Here is an 18,153-nt window from a genome sequence, read left to right as displayed (position 1 = left end):
CTTAGGTATGGACACTTGATAAACGATGGTGCACACGAGTGTGCCAACATCCACAAACATGGGTGTTACCACTGTCTTTTAGCTCTATTGTGGCGCCTTGGCCCCCGGTTGTGGTATGGCGAGAAACCGTGGTGCCTGAGATGCAAGCCAAATGGGCTACATCCCTTACATAAAGTCGGAACTTGTGTGCTTGTATGCTAAGCACATGTGTACAAAGTCGCAACAAAAAAGTAAAAGGTATTAGTCAGAAACTAATATCAATAGTACCAGAGATTTGTATATTACTCGCTCATTAATAAACGATATCCATATGTCACTACCACTTCATCCATAAAGTAATGACAGACCAATATCTGTTCATCGCTCAACTCAAATAATATTGCACCATAGATTGTTCGTCTCCCAAATACAATAAAAATCCTAAATTTACAAAGATTATAAATTTAATGGGGACAGACCCCCACTCTATTTGTCGGGCTGCACCGGTCCCTCCTTGAAGTAACCATCTTGAGCTATATTTGCATTAAAGTCTACTGTTCTGAGGGGCAAAACCGTAGTGGGACTACCACGGTGATATTTCAATGAAACATCAACAAGTTAAAACCCAAGACAACAACTATTAATGTAAGAAAATGGCGATGAATATGAATGCATAAGCTTTATGTAAATAAAAGCTGAAATCATATATATCTCAAGTATACTGAGAAACCAATCTTGCAAGTAAAACAACATAATCATGAATCATCGTAAACATTACTGAGCACCCAGGTTTGAGGAAATATATGGGAGAGGGAACACCTTTTGTGCAATATATGTGCTGACTTTACAACTGATTATATGACTGAAAATGAATCCACCTTTTCTTTTGATCAATCATGTACTTGTTGCGTGCATCATTTTCATTCCCATTATCCACTCTTATATCTTCCTATGTTGTGGTGGGTTTGTGTAGGTTTTATTGAAAGCTAAAGATGGTATATATTTTGCTTGTTATAAGTTAGTCACAAGCAGGGTACTATGCGTATCTATGAACATTATATTCCTCTTCAGTTAATGAAATATAAACACATTTTTACATAGTTTAGTAAGATCAGAACTTGAATCCAAGAAATCTCTTTGGACTATTTCCATTAATATACCTTTATTTAGTTTTTCATTAATTTATAGAATGAATTTTGAAATATAAAACTTCTAAGAATTTTCTCAGACAATCATATTAGTTGTCTTGCCACATATTATGAATGCGCTACAGCTATCATAAAATGTATATGATGGTTTTTAAAATTTATATTATATCATATTTGCATATTCTCTTTATTATTGAACTCTTGGCATTAATCAATGATCAAGTCGTACTTTCTTGTTACAACTACATAGTCTTACAAATTTAATCTTTATGGTATGTTGTAACAGTGTTTTTAAGATCATCAAAACTTAAGATTTATATTTATTTTTGTTGCTCATATCATCCAAGTTGCTAGGTCATTGTTTTTGACTTATTTTTTAATTATCTATTGTTAGGTCCCACAGCAACACCCTCAACTCCAACTGGTGATTATGCAATTGGTCTTGAAGAACTTGCTTCTATGACCAGGGATCATAATATTTCTGCTTTACAACATTTTGGAGGGGCAAGTCATCTATGAATTGAATTTTCTTCAATGATATGATTTTCTTATGCATTCTTCTAAGGTTAACTGATCATGGCAATGATCACATTCTCCATCAGGTTAAAGGCTTATCAGAATTACTGAAAACAAATCTAGACAAAGGGATTAATGGGGATGAAACTGAGTTGTTCAAACGGAGGAGCTCATTTGGATCAAATACATATCCTCGGAAGAAAGGGCACAGTTTCCTGGTATAGTATCTACTGAAGATTGCTTTTCTTTCTTAATTTTGTTTTTCATCACTTCATTCCTGTGCTGTTTTCTGCAGAGGTTCCTTTGGGAAGCCTGGCAAGATTTAACCCTTATCATCTTGATCATAGCTGCAGTGGTTTCATTGGCTCTTGGAATAAAAACAGAGGTGCGCTTGGCCTTCATAGTTTTTTTATTTTTATTTTTATTATTAGCATATTTTATTATTTTATTTTATTTTATTATTTTTTGCATTTTTTTATCATTAGCATATTATTTTTTCTTTTGATTTTGTGGAGTACGCATTTCTCTCCTACATGCAAGGAAGCTCCTAAATTTTGGGTGAATTTCCCAGGCTCTATTTAATGAAAAGTTGATGATACTTGCCATACTGTATAAAAACTGAGAAGAGAACTAGGAATTTAAGTGCGTGTTTTGGGGGGGGGGGGACCACACATTGCAGTAGTATCATCTGCTGAACAAAGAGTACATAAAGGTGTGAAAGGTCACCAAAGTTGTGTTCACAAATTTACCTTAATGATATAAGACCTTTCACTGGTGGGCGTGACCACTAATTCAGCTGCATTTGGAGGTTGAGATGAGTTGAGTTGTGAGTAGTAGCATTTTGTGGGTCCCATTGAGATGTGTTTAACTTTTTTAAGTTGAGATGAGTTTAACTTGTTAAGTTAAAATGTATGAAGTAGGTTGATATGAGTTTAACTTTTTTATGAGAAATTGAAAAAGCAGTGGGTCCCATCAATTATTGGTTTGAGATGAGTTGGATGGGTTGAGTTTGGTTCAACAACCAAACATAGCATATGCAAACTGGAAATTTTCCATGTTAACACTCAAATATTATTTTTGTTCAATCCGAATATCAATCGATGTTGTTTATCAAATATGTTGGAGGGCACTGAAGAGTTGTTTAGCTTCTACATTCCAACCCGTATTGGTATTACTCCCTCCATTTAGACATACCGTCTAATATTGCACCTTAGTATTCTAAAGGGGCCACACCTTTTTATACTATAAATCAGTATCATATAAGACCATACATTCTTATATTGTACCTTTGGGCGTTGCCCTTGTCCTTGAATCAAACCAGCTTTTCAAGAGTCATAAGGATATTTACAACTATAAGCCAAGCTGCTCAATCTATCATATCTCAAGATACAAGTTATTTGTCAACAAAGTAAATAGTTAACATTTAATACGAGTAGTATGGACCGAAGCTTGGACCGGTCGGTCTCAGTCCAAGGATTTCTCAACTTTCGGTCTTCGGTCTAGTCCCGGGGTGGGGTTTCCTCGGACTGGACCAGACCGGACCGACCGAATTGGGAAAATATATATATATATTTTAAATATATTATTTTATATAATAATTTTATAATTAATTATGAAATTTTTATCTAATTTTTTATCATTGAACATAGAAAATATATTTTTTAATGAGTTAGTTATATAATCCACATTAATAATTCACTTAATTTTAATTTAGTAATTAAAATAATTTTTTTTATTAATTTATTTGAAAAAAAATGAAAAAATAATTGGACCGGACCTGACCGATAACTACCGGTCCGGTCCCTATGGATGTTTGGTTCGGTCTGGGAGAAATGATGAAATTTTGGTCCATCAACTGGACCGGACCGACCAATATACACCCCTATAAACAAAGCAATTAAAATAATTTAAACATGACGCAATTATATCTAGGTGCATTTGCAGCAAGTAAATTTAATATTGTCACGCAGTATGTGTTATATACAAAAATAACAAGGTTTTATAAAATTACTTACCATGAAATAAAATTGTTTGATTAAATACACAAGCATTTTTGTAAATGCTAGTACAGTACCTTAACTTTCCTTTTTCAACAACTAGGTCTAAAGCATCCAAGACTTCATCACCTTGAATGAAAAAGGATTTCATTTTGGTGGTAATTGAATGGCAAAGGTGACATGAAATCTCAAGAACTCGTGTTACAAAGTTTGGGTTACTCTAAAAGGCCAATGGATATGTATATGCATATGTATACATGAGAGAGTAAAAATATGATTGATGAAGTGAATGTATTTTTCACTATTTGAAACTTGATGAACAATAATATTCTTAAGTCTCATTAGAAGAAAAGGAGAGAAACAATGAGACATAGATATAAATATAAATATGATGGAGTTCATGACAATATGCTAAGTATAATGAGAGTTAAATACTGAATGAAATCGTTAGTGTAACTCAAACTTTGTAGCACACAAGTTATTGAGATTTCATATCACCTTTGCCATTCCATAACCACCAAAATGAAATCCTCTTCATTCAAAGTGAGGAAGTTTTGAATACCTTAGACCTCTATTATTTTCGCAGATGAGATGAAATGAGTTGAGATGAAAGTTAAAAATTAAATAACATATTGTTAGAATATATTTTTTTAATATTATTTTTGTTTTAGGATTTGAAAAAGTTGAATTGTTTATTTTATTTTTTATGGGAATATGAAAAAATTGTAATGATTAGATGAGATGAGTTGAGAGTGCTATGAAAACAAACGAGGCCATAGTTGTTGAAGAAAGATTATAGAAGTATGGAGAGCTAAACTTGTTAGATCAATGCACAAATGAAATAAGTTAAGAATGATAAAGATGAGAGGTTCACCAGCATGTCAAAGAGAAGGACTAAATTAATAATTAAATTAAGTGAGCTTATATAAAATGTAGAAGATCCTAGGGGATGCTTGGGGAATGAGATGAGATGAAAATTTTGTAAATAGTAGTAAAATGGTTTATGAATCGTAGTGAGATAGTTTGAGATAAATATTTATTGGTTTTGGAAAAGCAAAGAGAAAAAATTGTATAAAAAATATTATAAAGTTAAAATTTTGTTAGAATATTATTCTTTAATATTATTTTTATTTTGGGATTTGAAAAAATTTAATTATTATTTTTTATTTGAAATGTTGGGAAAGTTGTAATGATTAGTTTGAAAGTGTTTGTGTTTGAATGATGTTTGAGAAGGAAATGAGATGGGATGAGATGGAAGGAAAAATGTTTCCAAACATCCCCTAAGAGTTTATCAAGAGTACTTTCTTGTCATCTAAAATGCATCTCTTTTTTTCGCCTCTCTCTAGCATACCTCTATTGATACTTAGAAAATTTGAATCTGGGGTGAAAATGAAGAGTGGGAAAGAGCTTTATTTATTGACAAATTGAGGAACTAAATGTCAAATTGGATTGAATGCCTCCTTTGTGAGGATTTCCTTTCATTATATAGGCACAACTGTGCTTGATACTAGGCTAGAATCAAGCCAAATTTACAGCAATCAAATCTGTCTAGAAAAGGAAACTAGGACTATTTACATAATCTATCTAAATAAGGAACATGATTTATCTAAGCAAGGAAGTATATATATACAGATTAGGAAAGCTAAATAAGGAAGGTCTTGCCATCAACCCCCCTCAAATTGATGCTGGTCATTCAAGAAGTTTCAATTTGCCCACAAGAAACTGATGACGTTGTCATGTCATGGCTTTTGTAAACACGTCAGTGATCTGGAGGCGGAATCCGTCCCAGTAATAACAATATCATCAACATAAACCAGAAGAAGAACAATGCTAGTAGATGTCTCGTAGAGAAATAGAGAAGAGTCATATTGACTCTGCTTAAAAGAAAACTGAAGCAAGGAGGATCGAAATTTATCAAACCATGTTCGGGGAGCTTGTTTCAACCCATATAATGAGCTTCTCGACTTATGGACATCCAAGGAAGAAGAGGATGACAAACCAGGTGGAATGGTTTTGTATATCTCTTCTTTGAGATCACTATGAATAAAGGCATTTTTGACATTCATTTGATGAAGAGGCCAACCTTGGGATGCAGCAACAGAAAGGACAGTCCGCACCATAGTCATCTTGGCAACCGGAGCAAAAGTCTCCTCATAGTTCACCCCATATGCTTGCCTATTGCCAAGTGCAACCAACCGTGCCTTATACCGATCCAGAGTCTCGTCAGAACGCAGCTTGATAGAATAAACCCATTTGCAACTAATGGCCATCGCCTAAAGAGCTAGAAGCTCTTCGGCCATCGCCTCACTCCAACAATCATGTTCAGCCGCCTCGGAATAACCTGACGAATGGGATTGGAAGACAAAGTAACATGAAGAGATGTATGCGAGAAACCATACCGATTTGGTGGACGAGACACTTTGGTCGAACGTTGAGGAATTGTGGGGTTGTCCGGATCACCCGTAGAAGATACAGTCTAAGCAAGCTCAGATGGCATATCAGGCTCAGGAAGGGGCAAAGTGGGTTGTCGTTGTTCATATTCCCAAAAACTTCTGCTTTCCACTTCTTTAAGTTGAACTTCAATGCTCTGAGCTTAACAACAAAAATGAAACTAAGAGTACCCGTGAACTGATAAGAAGACCACCAGATCCTAACCTTATCAACAAAATCATCAACTCCTAACTGCATGTTTTCAAACTTAAAATACCTTCGACCCCCATTAATTCCACCACTATCCATCAAAATAGGGAAGTGATCCGAATATGCCTGAGGCAATCTCTTTTGACACAGCTCTGGATAATTACCTCCCAAGAAGGAGAAACAAGAAATCGATCCAATCTCGACCAACCCCGACTGTTGGACCAAGTGGATACACCCTCTACAAGAGGAAGATCCAAGAGATCCAAATAAAAAATAAACTCAGAAAACTCTTCCATTGCCAAAGAAATACTAGATTCACCTAATTGCTTACCCAAGAATCGAGTAATGTTGAAATCCTGCACATACACCATGGCACATCCAAGAGAGAATACAAACCCGCCAATTACTCCGACAAAAAGCTCTTTTCCGTATCTAAATTTGGACCATAAACACCCACAAAGGCCCATTCCCACCCATCCTCCACAGTTTTAAAAGAACAAGCTATAGAGAAATTCCTTATACATTCCTCCATTGACTCCACCACTGTTGTATCCCACATCTAAAGAACACCTCCTGAAGATCCCATAGACGACAAATAAGCCTAACTTTGTTTCCTTTAGCCTTATTTCTGAGTTTATTTCCTTATTTCTCCTTAGCCTTATTTCTTAGCTTGACTTTCGGCTTTATCTCGAGGTTAACTTTTAGGCTGCTGATTTGACCCCTACAGATGTTCGCGATTCTTGAGGTTGATTTGCTCAATAAGAAGGCATTGAGAATCTCCAAGTTAATAATCTACAGAATAAATTTTGAAAATTGGTCCTTGATTTTCTGTTTGTTTTGTGCTAAGTGGTGAAAAGCTCAGCTTGGAGAGATAGGTGGGAGATGTACTCGATCGCATTAGGTGTGAGCACAGAGCTCTACTTTGGTGGGAGATGTACTAGATCGCATTAGGGGTGAGCGTGAAGCTTTGCTTGGGCGAGAGATATACTTGACCGCAATAGTTGCAAGCATGGAGCTTTGCTTTGGTGGGAGATGTACTTGACTGTGTCAGGAGAGAGAGTAGAGCTCGGTTTTGAGTTTGTTTATTTGTGTGGATATTTGCCTGAGAGATTGTTTATTGTTGGCGAAGAGCGCATATTTCCATGATTTACTTTTTGATAATGTTGGTAGTATTGGATTCTCTACCCCATGGTTTAAATTGTTATTTGATGTTCCCATTTCGGGGTTGATGTTAGAGTTTGTTTGTAGTAACCTGTGCTTAAATGGTCATGAAGCCCGTCGACTCCCTGAGTCCACATTAGGGGGTTGCCGAGCTTGTTGACTCGTTCTCCAAGGAAACTCGCGTGAGGTGGTTGTGGAACTCGGTAGCTCGTTCCCGAAGGTAACCCGCTGGCAATGGTTGTGGCACGAGCGTAAACACTTGGCATTTGCTGGAAAAGATGCTGTGCTTGTATTGCTGTCCACGTGAGAGAGGTCGGGTAGTCCAGAGAGTTGCTCGCCTGTTAAGCGCCTAGTAGGTCGAGCGGTCCTTGACCTTTCCCGCTTGTGGCTTGTCATGAGGGAGGTTGGGCAATCTGATAACTTGTCTCGCCTGTTGACCCTTGGTGAGAGATGAGTGAGGTCGGGCGGTCCTTGACCTTTCCCGCCTGTTTTGATGGCAATGGTCGTAGTTTTTGACATGTGTGCCCTTTTCCCCACAAGTCCTTGGACTCGTCTTTGGTGTTTGGTGGGTCGCAGGGTCTGTTGCCCTACGTGCCCATTTCGTCACCGCCTGTCTTGGGACTCGATTTTGGTATTTGGGGGGTCACAGGGCCTTTTGACTTGTGCGCACATTTGATCACTGCGAGTTTTAGGACTCGACTTTTTGGGGGGTTGCGGGATCTTTTGACCTGCACGCCCATTTGGTCACTACGAGTCTTGAGGCTCGACTTTGGTGTTTGGGGGGTCGCAAGGTTGTTTGACCTGCATGCCCATTTTGTCACCGCGAGTCTTGGGACTCGACTTTGGTGTTTGGGGGGTCATGGGGTTTTTTGAGCTATGCGCTCGTTTGGTCACCATGAGTCTTGGGACTGTATTTGTTGTTTGGGAGATCGCGGGGTCTTTTGACCTACGCACCCCTTTGGTCACTGCGAGTCTTAGCACTCGACTTTGATGTTTAGGGGGTCACAAGGTCTTTTGACTTGAGCACCCATTTGGTCACCGCGAGTTTTTGGACTCGATTTTGGTGGTTTAAGGGGGGTCGTGGGGTCTTTTAAACTCCATGCCCATTCCACCACGAGTCTTTGGACTCGACTTTGGTGGTTTAAGGTCGTGGGGTCTTTTGACCTCCACGCCCGTTCCACCACGAGTCTTTGGACTCTCCTTTGGTGTTTGAGGGATGCTCGTCCGCACTGCTGTGGTGGGAGGCTAAGTTCGACTATCCTGAGTGGTTTTCACCAAAAACCAAATAGGTTATTTTAATACAAATTATAAATTTGAGATTTGTGAACCTAAGCCATTTCGCTAAAGCGTGATAAAGGTTTGGGGGTGCCTGCAATACTAAGCAATCTATTATAATGAAGACAGATTAAGATGCCCAAGAGGGGCTTTGTATGCGGTATTCCGTTTCATGCGAGTGATTTCTTATGAAGTATATTGTTGGGATTCTTGTGGAATGTTGAGGAGTTGCAACCCCTAAAAATCAAATTTGTTAGTAGAAAAATGAACTTCAAATAACAAGATTGAGAGAGACAAACTAGATCAATTTTTGCCCCTGCTTTCCATTTTTCCCAATTGGAGTTGTTCTTTGATGAATGGTTTTTGATGTGGGCGTGTAAAATACTTTGGGAGAGAAACTCGCAGTGGGTGAGCACACGGGGGCGGCAATCTCCTCTATCTCGAGCAAAGTTTTTGTGAGTGGACAATTATCGACTACTGTGTGGGCTGCTCATTGGTCGAGCAAAAGTGAGTTGTTGCCAACCATGAGGGTGGCGAGATGCTGCTGGGCTGTTCAGCCGCTCAAAGTTGGCGAGCTTGCATCCCGTCGCTAGGGGCGAGCAATTGTGGATGCTTGATGTTTTCTGGAGAAGATCTCATGAGCCGGAGAATCATCCTCCTACCATTACCAGAAATAATGAAAAGTCGGATCACATAGAACGCGCCAATTGTTAATGTGTAAATTTGCAAAATATATCAAAAGGGTGGAAAGAATCATTCTTGCCCCACGATCGTGATATAAGCTTCAATACGTTGTGTTTCTTGTTCATCCATGAAAGTTAACAATAAAGAAGCAAATTAAAATAGATAAAGAGAGACAGGGATTTACATCGTTCAGGATAATACCTACGTTCATGGGTTGTTTTGGGGTAAAATCTACTATAATGGCCTCACGTGTCTCTCACTACAATAGAGGAATTTAGGAAAGATTCTTTGGAGTCGATATGTGTGGTTGAGTGTGTGGAGTTTGCATGTAGGGAGCTTGTCTAGGGAGACTGTTAGATTTTGTGGGGATCTCGGCCTTATATAGATGTCTATTTCCTTGGGAGTTATTATGTCCAACTTGCCTTGTAAAGTCTTTTCTTTTTATGAGTCTGAGTCTTTTTCCTTTTAGAAATCTGAGGGTCTTTTCTTTTAGAAGTCTGAGTGTCTTTTCTTGTCTCTTCTTAGCCTTATCTCTTAGCTTGATTCTCAATTTTACCTTGAGGCTAAATTATAGGCTGCTGATTTGACCCTTACAGGTGAAATCGGAAAGTTCAAATTCCAAATTTTTCTTAGCCTTCCAAAATTTCCGTTGTTTTCTCGCATTTTCTGAAACATGCACTAGAAACTTGCTAGACCTCTAGGCTCAGCAAAAGGTAAGTTTTCTGAGTTATTTATTCATTTATTTTTGTTTGGTTTCCTTTCATCTTGCAAAATAACAAAACATTTTGGTCGGCTTACACTTGAATGAATGCTTATATATAATATGACTTGCTTTTGTTGCAATTAAAGTATACTTGTTTTTCCTCCTCTCCTCATCATTCCCTTGCACTTATGGGACTTGTTCATCTGGTTATGTTGGCATATTTATACCTCGAACTCTTATTTCTTTGTTTTTGACTTGGGTGTTCTTTTTTAAATATATGTCACAGGGTCTGAAAGAAGGATGGTATGATGGGGCAAGCATTGCCTTTGCTGTTTTTCTTGTGATAATGGTCACAGGTATGGAATTTGAACTTACCATTGTTTCCACACTTAAAGCTGTGCATTGAGCCATTTGGATGGAAGGAAAGTAAAAAAATTATTGATTTTGTGGGGTTCTGAGGCCAATAATGATGCATTCTTTATCGTCTTTCTCTTCATGTCTAAAACACAAACTCAAGCTAAGCCTTAATTCGATTTGAATTGGACCACCGATTTAAGTTGTAGATATATATTGGAAAGATCACTTGTACTTTCATTGATGTACAAATGTATATATACACTACATACAATTGACACTTATACCCTCACACACTTATACTAATTACAAACATGTCCTTTAACACTCTCCCTCAAGTTGGGGCATATATATCATATAAACCTAGTTTGAAACAAATAAGTTTTAACTGACTCTAACACAAAGACTTAGTAAACACATTTGCGAGTTGATCTGCAGACTTCACAAAAGGTGTAGCAATGTCACCACTTAGTATCTTGTCTTGAATGAAGTAACAATCAATATCTATATGTTTAGTCCTCTCATGGAACACAAGATTAGAGGTAATATGCACTATAGTTTGATTATCACAAAATAACTAAAGAGGGGTAGGAAGGAAGTGTTACAACCATGCCAACTCACTAGTAGTGTGAGCCATTGCCCTATATTCAGCTTCTGCACTAGACCGAACTACTACTCTTTGTTTCTTATTCTTCCATGTAACCAAGTTACCTCCTACAAAGGTAAAATATCCAGTAGTAGATCTTCTATTTGAAGGGGATCCAGCTCAATCAGTATCTGAAAAGGCTTCAACCCTAAGATGTCCATTTGGTCAATACATAATCCAAGGCCAGGTGCTCGCTTAAGATAACGAAGCATATGAATTATAGCATCCCAATGTGAGACCCTAGGCGTTTGTAAAAATTGACTTAGTACACTCACTGCATAAGAGATGTCTGGTCTAGTGATAGTGAGATAATTCAATTTTCCAACAAGCCTTTGATACCTACCTGGATCACCAAACAACTCACCTTCCTCTTTCAAGAATTTACGATTTGGATCCATAGGGGTGTCAATAGGTTGTGCACCCAGCATGCTGGTTTCTTCTAATAGCTCAAGTACATATCTCCTTTGAGATAGATTGATACCCTCTTTAGATCTACTAACTTCAATTCCAAGGAAATATCTCAGCTTGCCCAAGTCGTTTGTCTGAAACTTATCATGTAAACAATGTTTCAGCCTAGCAATTACAGCAGAGTCACTCCTAGTAATTACAATGTCGTCCACATATACAACCAACAAAATGTGACCTGCATTACTATGTAGGTGAAATACCGAATGATCTGTTTGGCATCTATGGAGACCAAATGACAATACAACATCAAAAAACTCCCAAACCATGCTCGAGGAGATTGTTTCAAACCATATAATGTATTTTTTAACTTGCATACAGTACCTCGATACTCCCCTTGAACAACAAACCCATGTGGTTGCTCCATATAAATTTCTTCATGCAAGTCACCATGCAAAAATGCATTCTTAACATCCAACTGAAATAAGAGCCAGTCTAAATTAGCAACAAGAGAGATCAACATTCAAACAGAGGATATTTTGGCAATCGGGGAGAAAGTCTCCTCCTAATCAATGCCATATGTTTGAGTGTAACCCTTAGCAACCAAGCCGGCTTTTAGACGTTCCACAGAACCATCAGGATGAAATTTGATTGTATATACCCATTTACAGCCAACAGGTTACTTACCAAGTGATAATGGAACAAGATCCCATGTCTCATTATGGTGAAGGGCATCCATTTTATTTTTCATAGCTGTCCTCCATCTCAGATCAGATAAAGCATCTTGAACTGTCTCAGGAACAGAAAGTTTTGAAAGTTGAGAGGTAAAACATGAGAATGAAGGAAATAAAGCATGATATGAGACAAATTGACTAATCGGATGTGAAGTAACACAAGATCGAGTACCTTTGCAGACAACAATAGGTAGAGAGTATGAAATACTAGGTAACTCAGGATTCGAAGATGAAGACACGGTTGGTGAAGGCATGGAAGCTGGTAGCTGTGAGTGACGCGAGTAAACCTGTAAACGAACTGGGGGAGGGGGTGGAGGTGGAGGACCCGCGTCAGGAAGAGAAAGTGTAAGAGTAGTTAATGGTAGAGGATCACACTCAACACTTGAAGCTGCGTCAGAGAAATAGGATATGGACTCAAAAAAGGTAACATCAACACTCGTGAAGTAGCGTCTAAGAACAGAATTATAACAACGATATCCTTTTTGAGTTCGAGAATAACCAACAAAAAAACACTTAGTAGAACGTGGATCAAGCTTATCAAAACCTGGGCCAAGGTTATGAACATAACAAACACACGCAAAATTTTTTGGAGGAAGGGTAAATGGTGGAGATGAAGGAAACAAGATGGAGAAATTTAGGGGAACCATCGAGAACTGATGAAGGCATACGGTTAATAATGTGACAAGCAGTAAGAACACCATCACTCCAAAAACGTTTAGGAACATGCATGTGCAATAAAAGTGCTCGGGTTACATCTAATAAATGACGATTTTTGCATTCAGCGCTGGGGTGTATAAGAACATAAAGTTTGATTTACAATTCCTTTGCTACTTACTTTTGCTACTTAAGTAAGTAGCAAAGGCACTAGATAGATATTCTCTAGCATTATCAGAATGCAAAATCTGAACCTTTTTGTTAAATTGAGTTTTAATTTCTTTCCAAAATACTTTGAATATGGAAAGGAGTTCAGATCTTGCCTTCATCAGAAACACCCATGTCACACGAGAGTAGTCATCAATAAATGTGACAAAGTACTGAAATGTGTTTGATTCAATGTTGATTGGTCCCCATATATCAGAGTGAACCAATTCAAAAGGACTCAAGGCTTGTTTATCAACTTGGGGTATAAACGACACACGATGATGTTTGCTAATTTGATATGCTTCACAAGGAATGGGAGACACATTTCCTAGATTCTAGGCCTGACGCTTTAAAAGGGAAAGAGAAAGATGACCAAGATGACGATGCCATTCATAAGCAGATGATGTGGATGTAAGGGCTCGAGTGGGTGACTGTTTAACATCAAGATAATACAAGCCACCAGCTTCATGCCCCGTACCAATCTTGTTTCCCGTCTTTAGATCCTGAAAGACACATGAAGAGAGATAAAAGGTTACTGAACATTGAAGACTTTTAGTAATTTTATTGATGGACAACAAACTGAAGGGACAACTAAGAGCATATAGAATAGACGACAATGATATAGAGTCAGTGAGCTTAGTGGATCCAATGCTTGTAACTTTAGCAAGAGAACTATTAGCGAGAGTAACACTTTTTGGAGATGTCACAGTATCTAACTTAGATAAGACATATGACAGACGAGTTAGATGCTCATTAGCTCCTGAATCAATGATCCACGGATCTTGAATGGATGCGGCAAGACATGCGGATGCTATACTTGAGTGGGTAAGAGTAGCTGTGGCGGATGAAGCTCGTGTGTGACCCAAAAACCGCTCATACTCATCCTTTGATATACTAATCATACCTGAGGTAGAGCTAGTTAACTATGATGTAGTATCTTGGCAAATGACCTAATTAGCAGACCCAGATGGTTTACTATGTAGATCCCAACAATAGTCCACCGAATGGTTAGTGCGACCACAATGAATGCACTAATGAGACTTTCGACCTCGAGTGCGATTACCATTGGCATCATGTCCCCCACATGCACCTCTACCACTTTGGCCTCCATGCCCACTAGGAGCAACTTAAGAGGTAACCACATCATATAACTGTGACTCAAATTTAATTGTCATATTTGAGAAACTCTATACAATATCACAACTGAAGTTGGAGATTGAAACTCCTCACAATATCTAAGAAAAATCACAATTCAACTTAAAAAATCCAAGAAACGCAATCTGGAAATGTAGATACTTAGCCCAAGTACCCAAAAAACAACTCAAATACCACAATTTCGGTCTTGTATCTACTTGAACTTGTCTGAACCGGACTGTTTTGGTTCTGAACCGGGATGTTTCAAGTCTGTATCGGCCTGAACGTGCCTGTTTCGGGTCTGAACCGGGTTATTTTGGGATGTATCGGCTGTGTTTCGGGTCTAAACCGGTACCGGTTTAAAATTGAGCTGAAACAAGAATAAGCTATCCTAAACGAGGAAAAGAATACCGTATAGGTGTTACCAAACATGTGTTATTCCGGATAGGAATATACTCTTACTCCAGGTTTTGGCTATGCAAACTCAAGGATCGGATAGCTTATCCCTGCAACTAAACACTTTGGGCTTCAACCTTTTGCCAGCGATGGAGGCCCTTTCCCGGTGGTGACGACGATGCCGATACCCACAGACAAAGCCGGCGAGTCCACCCCTAGTGCCCAGTATTGGAGAAGACGCCGAAGAGTGGTCGGAAACCACACTTCAAACACTTTCAGTCCCGACGACAAAGGGAACCACCATATCGATTCCAGCAGCGACGATGATGCCGTTAACCACATACAAGGCTGACGAGTCCACCCCTGGTGCTCAGTACCGGAGAAGACACCGGAGAGTGGCCAGAAACCACTTCAAATGGAACCACCATACACGATCAATCCAACGTACACTACTCTCTAATACCATGTAGATACATATTGGAAAGATCACTCTTACTTTCATTGATGTACAAATGTATATATACACTACATACAATTGACACTTATACCCTCACACACTTATACTAATTACAAACATGTCCTCTAACAAAGTTGTTATTATGTTCTTGTTATGAAGAATGTATGCGTAGTGTTATTATAGATTCTTTACTGGATCTTATGAGTGTTGCTTAGAGTAACATATTTGTACTAGAGTTGCAAGCTTCGGCTTTTCCTTCACTTCAATATCTTTTCTTCAAGACTACTGGTACTCTTTAATTATTTCTATTTTGTTTTTTTGGTTAACCAGCTGTCAGTGATTATCGACAATCTCTTCAGTTTCAGAATTTAAATCAGGAAAAGAAAAATATACAATTGGAGGTGTGTACAGTTATGGAATGGAAATGTTATTCTTCATGTTGGGGTGCTTAATTCATTGTATGCGTTTGAAACTATGTACAGGTCAAGAGAGGTGGTAGAACAGTAAAGATTTCGATATTTGATATTGTTGTTGGTGATGTTGTACCTCTGAAAATGGGCGATCAGGTAGGACCTTAATGGTTAAGTTTCTTCTGCTGGAAAATTAAATTTTATCCTCTAAAATATTTACTCCTTTGGGGGGCTTTTATAGGTTCCTGCTGATGGCATCTTAATTGCTGGTCATTCTCTGTCCATAGATGAATCAAGCATGACTGGAGAAAGCAAGATTGTGAGTTACTTCTATCTTCTAGCATTTTCACATTTAATATCTATTTTGTATTATTCTTAAGTATGGCATCTCTTGCAGGTTACCAAAGATCAAAAGGCCCCTTTTTTGATGTCTGGCTGCAAAGTAGCAGATGGTGTTGGTACCATGCTGGTAAAATTTGTCATTTTCTTTTGCATAGTGCCATAAATGTTTTGATTTCATGTTTAGAATGGAGCATTAGGCATTTTCCTGTATTAAAACTGACCAATGTCATTTAATTGATTTTAATATGTACTGCACAGTGTTTTGGATGCTAGTGTCCACGAGTTTAGTGAAAACTTCATTCCATTTTTAGCTGTATTGAATTACAACTGTAGCACATAAATCTTACTTGCAAGGAGTGTACGTCCAGAATCCTTTCGTCAAGATTTTGATCATAGTTTCTATCATAGTTCTATTATCCATTTAATCTTTCTTTCTGTGAAGCCTCACCATTTTTAGCTATCCGTAGGTGACTGGTGTTGGCATCAATACAGAATGGGGATTGTTGATGGCGAGCATCTCAGAGGATACTGGTGAAGAGACCCCTTTACAGGTTTTTCTTTATCCCCTTAAACTTTGTTGCTTCTCTGTAGCTTGTGGTGTTTCATGTTTTAAAGCTCAACAATTTTTGGGTGACGGTTAAGGTACGCTTGAATGGAGTCGCAACTTTTATTGGCATAGTTGGGCTTTCGGTAGCTGTTTTTGTGCTTGCTGTCCTCTTGGCTAGGTAAACCTCTATCATTAAATAATTAATGTTCTGTTAAAAGAATTGATGGTCCCATTACCATAGTCTAATTTATATTTTTAGATACTTCACGGGATATACGAAAAATCCAAATGGAAGTGTCCAATTTGTCCGTGGCAAGACTAGCATTAGTGATGCAGTAGACGAAGTTATTAAAATATTTACCATTGCAGTAAGTGCAGGTTCTAAATTCTTTTAATGTAGGGTTTTAACAATTATATTTGCTTTTATATTATGTCTTGACTAATTTTAAACCCATTATATTAGGTTACCATTGTCGTTGTTGCAGTGCCTGAAGGGCTTCCTTTGGCTGTCACATTGACGTATGTATGAGCAAGTACTTTGTTTCAGACTGCAAATATAATAGAGCCAAGGCTAATCTGTTCATATTCTTAATCTCTATGATTCTTTTCGATTTTGTTTCTGTATGTCAATTCTGTGGCAGCCTTGCATACTCAATGGGGAAAATGATGAAAGATAAAGCTTTGGCAAGTTTCAGTATCTACTATTTTCCTCATATATTGCTTTAACACAATTGATTTTGTTTCAGTTACTTTTTTTGAATCCCTTTTCTAATAATGGAGACTTGCAGGTTCGTAGGCTTTCAGCGTGTGAAACTATGGGCTCTGCAACTACAATTTGCAGTGATAAGACGGGAACATTAACCCTGAATCAGGTGTGTTCTCATTAGTAAGCATTGAAATACTCCATGTGTTCCGACGTTATTTGACATTTGGTGCCTTCAGATACTTCTCAAATAATTGCTGTATGTAGTTTTGAATACCCACATTTAGAGCATGGGATTGCGTTGGGAGTTTTAGAAAGGTTGTTTGGGTATTACATATTAAAATACTTTTTAATCTCAAATAAGTTGAAGTACTTTTTGATACTTTTCCTCAAATGCGTTTTTCCGGATAATCCGGAATGTAGTTCAAATTTTAAAAAGACTGTCGATGGGCGAAAATACTTAAACAATTTTTATATAATTACAACTTTCAAACTTTTAAAAATATGGTCATAATCTTTAAAAGATCAATGATCGTCATTTCTACCTCAGAAAGTACTTTTATTTATTTATTTCCAAACAAATATAATATGTTTGAAAGTATTTTATACATATGGTTACCAAATAGTATATAGCTTTTTAATATTAGAACTTATTACTTAAACTATAAGTTATAAGCTCTAAAGTTATAAACTACAATTTTCACTACAATCTCAAACATGCACTCAATATTAGACCTGTCATAGATTTTTATCTCGATGGGTATGCTGTGTACAATCTAAGAGCACTGACCATGGTTTAGCTATTTTGCATTTATATGCAAATAAATGCAAAATGGCTAACAATAGTTTAAAAAGGGTCTCCATCGGATAATGTAAAATAACTGCAAACCTATTTGCGCTGAAGTAATTCACTATATGTGAATAAGCACTGTTCATCTAATATTGTTTTAAAAAAAAAAAAAAATTCTTTCTTTCTTTCCTTTCATTATTTATATTTATCAGCATCACACTATTTCGCTCTCACCCCTTTATCTTTCTCACAATCACACTGTTTTCTTTTA

At 37.6% G+C, this 18,153-nt stretch overlaps 1 protein-coding gene across 3 annotated transcripts in view; it reads left to right on the top strand.

Annotated features, from left to right (window-relative positions):
* The window catches only part of LOC109021132 (calcium-transporting ATPase 9, plasma membrane-type-like), a 92,766-nt gene that overhangs the window by 10,489 nt on the left and 64,124 nt on the right, over nucleotides 1-18,153 (top strand). For all 3 annotated transcript variants that reach the window (XM_035683341.1, XM_035683339.1, XM_035683340.1), the window contains exons 5-18: nucleotides 1,522-1,631; nucleotides 1,730-1,861; nucleotides 1,939-2,028; nucleotides 10,390-10,459; nucleotides 15,421-15,491; nucleotides 15,573-15,656; nucleotides 15,742-15,819; nucleotides 15,898-15,969; nucleotides 16,310-16,393; nucleotides 16,485-16,567; nucleotides 16,649-16,757; nucleotides 16,853-16,908; nucleotides 17,031-17,073; nucleotides 17,178-17,261. In XM_035683341.1, the coding sequence (XP_035539234.1) occupies nucleotides 1,522-1,631; nucleotides 1,730-1,861; nucleotides 1,939-2,028; nucleotides 10,390-10,459; nucleotides 15,421-15,491; nucleotides 15,573-15,656; nucleotides 15,742-15,819; nucleotides 15,898-15,969; nucleotides 16,310-16,393; nucleotides 16,485-16,567; nucleotides 16,649-16,757; nucleotides 16,853-16,908; nucleotides 17,031-17,073; nucleotides 17,178-17,261 (1,166 nt within the window). The remainder of the gene's footprint in view (nucleotides 1-1,521; nucleotides 1,632-1,729; nucleotides 1,862-1,938; nucleotides 2,029-10,389; nucleotides 10,460-15,420; nucleotides 15,492-15,572; nucleotides 15,657-15,741; nucleotides 15,820-15,897; nucleotides 15,970-16,309; nucleotides 16,394-16,484; nucleotides 16,568-16,648; nucleotides 16,758-16,852; nucleotides 16,909-17,030; nucleotides 17,074-17,177; nucleotides 17,262-18,153) is intronic.

This window comes from Juglans regia, chromosome 12, assembly GCF_001411555.2.
Source record: "Juglans regia cultivar Chandler chromosome 12, Walnut 2.0, whole genome shotgun sequence".
NCBI classification, from domain to species: Eukaryota; Viridiplantae; Streptophyta; class Magnoliopsida; order Fagales; family Juglandaceae; genus Juglans; species Juglans regia.
The sequence above is the reverse complement of the archived record's forward strand: the minus strand, read 5'-3'. Positions and strand labels throughout refer to the sequence as shown.